Below are 10,958 nucleotides of genomic sequence, written 5' to 3' on the forward strand. Positions count from 1 at the left end.
TTAATGAAGATGTTGAACAATATGGGTCCAAGGACAGAGCTTTGGGGGACCCCACTGGTCACAGGACACCATGATGAGTGACTGCCATCAATTACAACCCTCTGGGTCTGACCACGGAGCCAATTTCCCAGCCAGCGGATCGTGGTAGACCCAAGGCCACCATATAATTAACTTCAGCCGGTGTTAGTAGTAGATGATACAAACTAGGTCCTGGAAACACTTATTCCCTGGTGACCTACCCAGAGGTGTAACATAACAACTGAATGCTCCAGGTAATACTGCCATGTGGAGCAGCATGACTGACTGCATTGCTGGTGGCAGAGTAGTGGCTGGTCCAGTAGCAGCCACTTGTGTTTTTTCACCGTCCTGCCCTTGGTTACATTACTGTAGAGACCTTCCAACATGCATAAATTTACTCACAAGGGCAAATGTATGCAGAATGTTTGGGTCCCTTTCACTGCAGACAGTTGCCTTATTAAACCTGGTATAGAATGAATGCTAATTTAGAGATTAGAAGGATATGTAGTAAAGACATGGTTGCCTCTGAGGTAAGATTTCATGTTTGCTCTGCCAAGTGAATGAGAGAAATTTAAAAACTTTTTCTTTTGGTTTATTTTGGATTCCGGTATGTTTTATATATTTATTTATGGTACATTGGGTACATTCATATTACACTTTAAGGACCTGCTCAAAACATACAGATAAAGCTCTTCAAGCCTTTTAATAGAGCTTGTCCAATAGAAGTAACTGTCTTTTGCTGACACTGTAGGTAGATTGTTGTCATTTACAATCTTTACATTTTAAATTAAAATTTACTCTAGGTAGATTATTATATCATTTACAATGGTTAAAGTAGATTATTATATCATTTACAATGGTTAAACTGTAGGTAGATTGTTATGAATAATTGTACTGAAATATAAAATACTCAGAAAATCACTTTGAAAAGTAATCACAGACTGTCAACAGCTGAAGTGAGTCCTTAGAATCATAAAGGAACCTCAGGAGGTCGTATAGTCCAACCCCATGAATCAAAGCAGGACCATCCCAACTAGATCATCCCAGCCAGGGCATTGTCGAGGCAGGCCTTAAAAACCTCCAAGGATGGAGATTTCACCACCTCTCTAGGTATCCTATTCCAGTGCTTCACCACCCTCCTAGTGAGAGAGTTTTTGCTAATATTCAACCTAAATTTCCCCTGCTGCAACTGGAGACCATTGCTCCTCGTTCTGTCATCTGACACCACTGAGAACAGTCTAACTCCATTCTCCTTGGAACTGCCCTTCAAGTAGCTGCTATCAAATCTCCCCCTCAGCCTTCTCTTCTGCAGACTAAATAAAAGCCCAGTTTCCTCAGCCTCTCCTCAATAGTCATGTACCCCTACCCCTAATCATTTTTGTTGCCCTCTGCTGGACTCTCTCCAACTTGTCCAAATCCTTTCTGTAGTCAGGGACCCAGAACAACACAGGACTCCAGATGTGGCCTCACCAGTGCAAAATAGAGGGGAATAATTATTTCCTTTGATCTGCTAGCAATATTTCTACTAATGCAGCCCAGTATGCTGTTAGCTGCCTTGGCAGCAAGGGCACACTGCTGACTAACATCCAGTGTATTGTCCACTGTAACCCCCAAGTCCTTTTCTGCAGAGCTGCTGCTTAGACAATTGGTCCAAAGCCTGTAACAGGCATGGGATTGTTCCATCCTAAGCACAGGCCTTTGCTTTTGTCCTTATTGAGCCTCATGAGATTTCGTTTGATCCAATCCTCCAATTTGTCTAAGTCACTCTGAATCCTAGCACTACCCTCCAGCATATCTATTATTTCCCTCAGCTTGGTGTCATGTACAAACTTGCTAAGGGTCCATTCCACCCCATCTTCCAGAACATTAACACTTGCTGTGGGTGCACTCTGCCATCTTCCAGGTCATAGATGAAAATATTGAACAAAACCAGCCCCAGAACTGACCTGTGGGACACTCCACTTGATACTGGTTGCCAACCAGACATCAAGCCATTGACTACTACCCTCTGAGCCCAATGATCCAGCTAGTTTTCTCTCCACTTTATAGTCTATTCATCCAACCCATACTTCCTTAGCTTGCTTGAGAGAATGTTATGGGAGACTATCAGAAACCTTGCTGAAGTCAAGGTATATTGCATCCACTGGTCTCCCCACATCCAGAGAGCCAGTCATATCATCATAGATGGCAATCAGGTTGGTCAGGCTTAACTTGCCCTTGGTGAATTCATGCTGACTGTTCCTTATCACCTACTTCCCCAAGTGCTTAGAAATGGATTTTTGAGGACCTGCTCCCTGATTTTTCTAGGAACTGAGGTGAGACTAACCAGTCTGTAGCTCTTTGGATCCTCCAACTTCCTTTTCTTAAAGATGGGCACTATATTTGCCTTTTTCAAATTGTTTGACCTCCCCTGATATCTGTAGAGTTTTCAAAGATGATGGCCAGTGGCTCTGCAATCACATTGGCCAGCTCCCTCAGCATCCTCAGGTGCATTCCATCAAGCTCTGTGAACTTGGACACATCCAGCTTTTCTAAATAGTACCTAACTTGTTTTTTCACCACTGAGGACTACTCACCTCCTCCCCAAACTGTGCTGCCAGGTGCAGTAGTCTGGGAGCTGACCTTGCTTATGAAGACAGAGGTAAAAAAGGCATTGAGTAGTTCAGCCTTTTCCTCCTCATCTGTCACTAGGTTGCCTTCCCTGCTCAGTAAGGGACCTACACTTTTCCTGATTTTCCTTTTGTTGCTAACATACTTGTAGAAACCCTTGTTATCCTTCATGTCCCTTACAACTCCAGTTGTGCTTTGGCCTTCCTGATTTCATCCCTACATGCCCAAGCAATATTCGTATTGCTATCCCTAGTCATCTGTTCAACCTTCTTCCATTTCTTTTAAGCTTCTTTTTTGTGTTTAAACTCACTGAAGAGTTATCCGCTAAGCCAAGATGGTCACCTGCCATATTTGTTATTCTTTCTGCACATGGTCTGTTCCTGCACCCTCAGTCAGGTTTGTTTAAAATACAATTAGCTCTCCTTGATGACTTTGCCCCTCAGAGTGGCCTCCTGGGGGTTTTGCCCATCACTTCCCTGAGGGAGTCAAAATATGCTCTTCTGAAGTCCAGGGTCCATACTCTGCTGTTCTCCTTTCTTCCTTTTGTCAGGATCCTGAACTTGATCATCTTCTAGGGGTCACAGTCTAGCTATGTAGGGCCAGATTCTGCTCTTTTTACTCATGTTGCTCTACCACTAATATCAAAGATCACATGGCCTCTGTAGGGTGCTTGGTTCTAGAAAGCAGCAGTGTTCTTTACCACTGAAGAATGGTGGCACTTTAAAATGTATTTACCAAGTACCTGAGTTTTTTTGTTATCTATCCTGTTACATGGCATAAAATACATAAAAAAGACGTGGAATTTTTCAGTCTGCTTACAATGACTGTTCAAGTGGAGACATGAACAGGAATCTAGGTTTCAGTTCTGGATACAGTACACTAAAGTACTGTCTTACATGTGGCTCCTCTCCCCTTTTCTTTATCTGGTCTTATCTGTTGATAAAGGTATTTGTTGCCTTTTGTCTAGGTGAATAGCTGGTATGTTCAAACAATGGACATCAGCATGGGAAATAAAAAAACATGAAAGAGAGACTAATTTTTAATTCTACTTTCTCCTGCAGCTTTCTTTGTCGTAGTGTGGTGGTTGATAATATGAATCGCATTGCAGTCTTTGACCTTCTAACTGATGCAAGGTTACATCTTATGGCATCATCAGTAAATTTTCTTTTGGTAAGTGGCTTTCTTTTATTCTAAATGTTTTTCTTAGGCAGGAAAGAAAGACCCTTTCCTCAAAGTTTGTGTTTTATACATTGAATATTTAGGGGTGTGATTTAGCTGTTCGGGTTGATGATTTAATAACAAAGGTCAGCAACCTTCTAAAGCTGCCAGCTGGATTGACTCAGTTTTTTTTCAGATGTGGATGAGTGGGCATTAGGACCCAGCTCCCACTTTTCATAGAACAGAATCACAGAAAATTAGGATTGGAAGGGGCCTCAGGAAGTCATCTGGTCCAACCCCCTGCTCAAAGCAGGACCATGTCCAAGCATCCCCAGCTACATCATCCCAGCTAATGCTTTGACTGCCCAGGTCTTAAAAACCTACAAGGATGGAGAGTCCACAGCCTTTCTGGGTATCCTGTTCCAGTACTTTATTACCCTCCTAGTGAGAGAGATTTTCCTAATATTTAGCCTAAACTTCCCTTGCTGCAACTTAAGATCATTGCTCCTTGTTCTGTCATCTGCCGCCACTAAGAGCAGTTTAGCTCCATCCTCTTTGGAACCATACTTTAGGTAGTTGAAGGCTGTAATTAAATCCCCACTCCAGTCTTCTTGTTTCCAGACTAAATAAGCCCAGTATCCTCAGCCTCTCCTCGTAAGTGGGGACCGCTGAAATTCATGTTGGAAGTGTGCTGCATGGTTCCTTTAATCTTGCAATTTCCCCTATGCACCTCCCCCACTGCTGATTGTCAGAGGGGCTGTGCTACTGATCAGCAGGGAGGCAAAAACTGCAGTTTTAAATATGCTGCAGCGTTTGCTTCCTGCTGCTGATTGGCAGAAGGGCCCCAGTGGTCCCATGGCTCACTGCTGACCAGACCATAGGCAAATACTGCAGCATCTTATAAACTGTGGATTTTGCTTCCCAGGCATCAGGGGCAACTGGCAAGCTCCTCTGCCAATCAGCGATGGGGGGACGTATGCGGGAAACTGCAAGAATAAAGGAGCCACCATGTAGTACACTTTCAGCATGAATTCCAGTGGTCCCTACTTATACATCATGTGCCTCAGCCCCCTAAGCATTTTTGTTGCCCTCTGCTGGACTCCACCTTTCCAGTGATGGCACAGGGAAAATGCCCTCAGTCATCTCCCAGCAGTGGGACTTTTCCCAGCAGCGGCATCGGGAGAGAGACTGCTGCAAAAGTATCTTCACCCCTCCCCCCGAACGTCACCAAAACCCCATGTCCTTGGGCCATGTCCAGATGGCATTGTGGGCTGGATCTGGCCTGTAGGCCATAGATTGCTAACCCCTGATTTAGAATACAGTTTGGCAAAGTACTGGCAGTCAAAAATCCTGGGGCTGAAACGATTCAATCTTTGCAGGTTAGTCTAAGGCCATTTGTAGACAAAACAGGAGGCGTGTGTGCGTGACACTTTAAAGTGGGCTAAATGCTTTTGTACCACTCTAATGGTGTTTGCATGCCTTGGCAGTGTATTGCTCATTAATTCTGGCCACTGTAGGAAATTCGGTGGTACAATGTGCCTTAAATTACTTGGGGTGCAGCAAATTAAAACCCCTTTGAGGAGTTTTAGTTTGCTGTCCCTACAGCCGCAGAGCAAAGCACTGGATTCCATGCAGCTCCACAGTTCTGCAGGCACCCCTGCAGGAAGCCAGGCAGCAGCCCGGGAAAGCAGCTCTGCCTAAGAAAAGCAGTGAGTCTGATCTTTTTTTTTTCCTGCCCCTGGAGCCTGCCTGAGCTGTGCGGGGGCCCAGTGCTTCCCTCTGTGGTTGCAGTGCCCCCCAGGACTGCTCAAGCCAGGTGCCAGCAGGTGGGTACTGCCTGTGGGGGAGGGCTGCCATTGCCCCAGAGGGAAGCACTGCCTCACCCACCCCCAGCCCAGGAACCACTCCTCCTGCTGGCAGCTTGCCCTCCCCTCCCCATCAGAGAGACAGTTAAGTCAGCAGGGTGTGTGCATGACACAGGGGTTTAATCAGCCCTAAGTTTGAAACAGTGTTTTTTAAAATCCATCACTTGAATTTAGGGCCCCCGTTTTGTCTACACTTGCCCTAAACTGCATAGATTGAACTGGTAGGCAAGTGAACACGCATTCACTTTTGATTCTGAAAATGCCTGCAGTGACCAGGCCAGAAACCAAGGAGTACTAGAGTATGCCTCCCTACTTGGGCCAAGACCAGCCCTCCCACACTGTGAAAGAAAGTTCACAGGGAGGTGCAAAGCATCCTGGAGCAGATTGTGAGTTAACTTGAATCTGGAGGGGATCTGGGACAGAAGTTCAGTAAACCAGTTTAACCTAAATCTGTTAAGTCTGATACTACATCCATCCAAGCTTATCTTCAACCTGTTTTGACCATTTTGAAAGTGGTTTATTTGCACTGAACTTCTATATTACAGGTTTGAACCAGTTTCTATCCACTTATTCTGGTTTGTGTGTAATTTCTGTCCCTAGGCTTTGAGAATTGCTAAGATGCATATAACTATCAAACTGAAGCAAAAGCATTTTCCTTTCTTGGCAAAGGCATCACCAGCATGCCTCTGCCTGGTTTCAGTTACCAAATTTCCCTTTTCTGCAAGTACAGTTAAAGGAAACCTCTTCTAGTAGCTTTTATACTTTATCAGGGTATCACTTATTATTCTCCCCTACTTTTTGACCTTTTTTTAACATCTTAATGAGATTTTTCCAGTGCTTTCTCAAAATCTCATGGCCTTGCAAGCTTTCACTTTTGAAACAGCCTTTGAAAACTTATAATTAGAAGTAGAAAGCCTTCACTGCCATCTTTTGGTCATATGTATGTTCTTTTTCCGGGTTGACTTTACTTCCAAGTTGTTTCTTATGTTTCCGATTTTAGGGACAATTTTGACTATACAGCTCATTAAAATCCAGAGTGTAATCACAAGCAGTTCCAAGAAAGTAGTATGAATAACAAAAGAATCTAGCCACAAATTATTGTATACAGCACAGGATGACACTTTCTTTGTTTACTCTTGTTGTAGGGCATTATTCAGACTTAATTAAGACCGTATGGAATATCTGTTCTCTCTCAGCAGTGATTCCCATGCTATCATGATTGATAGACAAAAGATATGGACTAACATGAACTTCTGTTGTACTGATTTAGAATGCAAACTCCTCTGAGAACAAAAAATACAGACCTTGCCCCATACTTTTGAATATTCTCTTTAAATGCAGGAAATGTGATTTCCAAATACTAAATGTAAGAAGAAAATTCATTAGCAGTTAATCAAGTGGAAGGATGGGCTGCCTTTGCTATGCAGTTAATGCTCTGGAGTTTGTGAGCTGAAGAGCCTGACAAATCAGGTTACAGGGAAGAGAGATACTGGAGAAGCCACTCCCATTTTTTTAATTCAAAGGCTGGTCCAAATAGTAAATGCAAACAGTAGTTATGTGATCAGAGTTCAGAGTTTCTTGTACTCTGTTTTTGTTCCTCCCATAGTGATATGAATGAGGTGTCCAAATCCAGACAGTGACTAATGTCTACAGTTCACTTTTTTACTAGTTCCCCCTAAAGGTGTAGTTCAAAGCAGCTGAGCCTAGCCCTGTTCCACCACTAGCTGTGTTTCCTTCCATCTTTACCAACCAAGGTAGACATCTGCAGCTGACTCTTTGCTTGTGAACAAGGATTTTATTTCTCTGCCTTGTATCTACTTAGAAGGCCTCACATACCCCATTAGTAAATCCTAAAACACTGTCCTAATATTTTCTTTTAAGCTTTATTTTTCACCACATTAAGCAAAGGTGTCATCCTCCTATAAAGTTGTTTTTCATTATTCAAATGCAGTTACCTTACTGCACATCAGGGTATTTTGGTCTTCCTTTTTAGGTAATTCATGTACAAACACATCCTTTACATATTTCTATTAGTTTTTTAATGAAAAAATTAAGTCAGGTTGCTTTAGTTTTGCCTAGAGACAAGCTCTTAATACACAAGAGTGATACTTTAGCCCTATTGAAATAGAGCTTATATGTATATCTAGGCTAAGTACAGACAGCGAGAAGGCCTGAGGTTAAAATGATTCAGTCTTCGCAGGATAGTCTAAGCTGCATAGATTGAACCAATAAGCAAGTGAATAGACATTCACTTTTGATTCTGGAAATGCAGCCACGTGCCTGCAGTGGCTCAGGGAAGAAGCTAGTGGGCACTAGCTGGAGCAGACACCTTGGGCCAAGGTTAGCCTGCCTACCCTGCAGCTACCCTGTGGGGGAGGTGCAAAGTGTCTTGGGAAGCTGAGGGTCTATGAGGTAACTTGAATCTGGAGGAGATCTGGGACAGCAGTTCAATAAACCAATTTAACCTAAATCAGTTAAATCTGATACTACACCACACAGATTTATCTTAAACCAGTTTCAGACATTTTGAAAGTGTTTTATGTGCACTGAACTTTTGTTGTGTTACAAGTTTGAACTGGTTTCTGATCACTTATACTGGTTTATGTGTAATTTTTATCCCTCGCCTAGTGTCCAAAAGGACATATGACTGCAAGTGAGGGTATTATGTCTTTATGTCCTTTTCTCTCAACCTGTCCTGTGTGCTCATTGGCCGCATAACTGAAGAGTTTTGTCCTGGGTACTTTTTGATTTCATTACTACATGTGTCTTCACAACCCTACTGGGTATATGGGGAAGTAATATCTTCTCAACATTATAGTTAGAGAAGTCAGGCACAGAAATCAAATTCCTGCTAAAAAGCCCTAACCACAGGTCCAAACATTTTTCCCCAGTTTTTGTCATATTGCATATGTGCGAGGAAACAACGTTACGATTTATATGCAGCTGACTAAAAGGGTAAGAGTATTAACTGACTCATACCTGTTTACTATTGTTTGCTTTTCAGCACAAAATCTGTATTATATCAGCTGAAGAATTTTCTCTAGAATACGTGGATCTTGAAGTACGCTGCATAGCTACTTATCAAAGTTCTCTTAATCAAAGGTAATTTGCCTGCCTCTTTCCTCCATTCTTCCTGAAGACCTTGAAAGAGAGACATATGTATAGAGTAATATTTTATTGCCTTTATGACTCAAACTTTGTTCTGTGACACACAGCTGATCCTGAGCCAAGATATTTATGGGTAGTGCTTGATAAAGAGATAAAGTCTTTGTGTTAATCTATGCGGTCTTTATTTAGGATTTAGTTAATACCGTCACTGGCAGGTTCCTGGGCTGTCTGCACTGTCTTATGGTATAGCTTTAAGGAAAACATGGCTATGTGTGTATAGATCTGTGTGTATACTGATATAAAATAAAGCTACAATGCCTAAGTCAGCTTTGTGAATTTAGTTCTCAGATATTTTCTGATATTTTAGCAATGTAATAGGGTATTAAAGTGAGAAAAGCTATAATCAATTTTTTTGGATGGTAGAAAGGAATTGGTGACTAAATCCAATGATTTTCAAATACAGGAATAATATCAAGATACTTGGCATTTAAGACCTTTTAAAACATCTAACATATGACCTTTTTTTGGTTTCCACATAGTGCACAGCATTTATTTCCAATTTTGTTTATCCTGGAGGGATTAGATTATTACACCTGGTACTAATTCTAGCTGCCTAACTACAATTGCTGGCACTCATACATGGTTTAGGATTTTATTTTGCCCTGCAGTGAAGTAGAATCAGCTTGGACACATACCTGTGGGAAATGAAATGTTGGAAGCACTTCCCACTTTTTAGCTCAGTAGAGCACTGCTTGGGTACTTGGCCAGGAGGAAGGGGAGGAGGAGGGGAAGACCTGTCTAGGCCCATGTCACCCAGATGAGGTTTGAATATACACTTCCTGCTTTCCAGCAAAGTGTTCCAACTACAAGGCCATGGGCCCAGCATTTCCAAGACTCCTTCTCCAGCCTTCCTCTTGAAGATGAGCCATTGGGCAGGCAAGAAGAAGATATGTAGGGTTAGGAGGGTGTGTGGCTTGATAAGACGGCTGCTGCCCTGGAAGGGAGGGGTTTCTGGCTTCTACTGGAGGCCCCTGCGCATCTTATGGTAGAGGCTTTCCCAGTGCTGTTTGCCCAATGAAAAGTGTAGCTGGCCAGCTTAAAATATGTCATAAAATAAGGCAGGTGAAATTATGTGTCTGTACCTTTTATTTGTGGTTTTGTGAATATACATTGCTTTTTATAATTTTCATCCTTACTGCTGTTCCAACATAAATCATTTACTTGAATGGTTTTGTTCTTTTAAAAAGACATTATTAGCTGGCTTTATTTTTAATTTTATGATTGGGTTTATTGTTTACAAAATGGAGAGATTGGCACAGTTTATTCATATTGTAAGCAGATGTTTTGCAAGATTTCCCGCACAGGCCTGGCAAAGGCACCTCAGCTCTGGGCCTGAAACCCACCAGCCATTCTAGTTCTGGGCTGTTCTTGAGCAGTGATTGATGATTGTCACAAGAAGTGAATAAATACTCTGTTGAAATCCAGTTAATTTTCACTGACAGCCATAAATACAATTTTTGGGTCAAAAGTAAATGTACTTAGAAAATGGATATTTAACATATTGTTTCCACTGTGGAGATATGTTGTTCATATTCTTTATCTTTGTTTCAACAAACAGTTAGGCAGAATTCGTACTTGGCTTTTAAATCTATGATTAGCAGGTCTGTGAACAGCTAGTATTTGCTTCAGATTTGGATTCAGTCGATTCGGGGAACAGTGATTTGACTCGGTGATTTGAATCACTGTCCCAAATTGATTCAGCTGAATCTGATTTGGAGATTCAGCTGCTGCTATATCAGCCGCATCTCTGAATCGCACAGGCCCCATCCTGCTCCCGCTCTCCCAGCCCCACCTGGCCCCAGCTCCCGGCTCTGTGAAAAGAAAAGCCCCTATTTACCGGCTGCTGCCAGGCGGGGGCGGGGATTCCTGCTGCCCCTCACTACCCCACACCACGTGGGGGGGCTCTGTCATGCAGTGGGGGGCAGTGGGGATGCCCCCCTCCACCTGGCAGCAGCCAGTGAATAGGGGTTTGTTTTTTTTTAAACAACCAGGAACTGGGGCTGGGGCTGGGCAGGACAGCTATGGGGGGGAGGGGAGGAGACAGTGGGCAGGGTTCAAGGGGGAGCTTGGGGGTGCCAGGGGGCCTGGCAGAGGTCCCCCCCATGGTCCCTTCCCCCCTCCTCCAGCCTCCCCTCCCCT

At 43.0% G+C, this 10,958-nt stretch overlaps 1 protein-coding gene across 1 annotated transcript in view; it reads left to right on the forward strand.

Annotated features, from left to right (window-relative positions):
* Window positions 1-10,958, forward strand: part of LAMA3 (laminin subunit alpha 3) — a 205,890-nt gene that overhangs the window by 105,920 nt on the left and 89,012 nt on the right. The window contains exons 30-31 of the mRNA XM_019541321.1: window positions 3,690-3,798; window positions 8,656-8,753. Of these exons, the coding sequence (XP_019396866.1) occupies window positions 3,690-3,798; window positions 8,656-8,753 (207 nt within the window). The remainder of the gene's footprint in view (window positions 1-3,689; window positions 3,799-8,655; window positions 8,754-10,958) is intronic.

This window comes from Crocodylus porosus, unplaced genomic scaffold (genome assembly GCF_001723895.1).
Source record: "Crocodylus porosus isolate Cpor-Errol unplaced genomic scaffold, CroPor_comp1, whole genome shotgun sequence".
Lineage (NCBI taxonomy): Eukaryota > Metazoa > Chordata > Crocodylia > Crocodylidae > Crocodylus > Crocodylus porosus.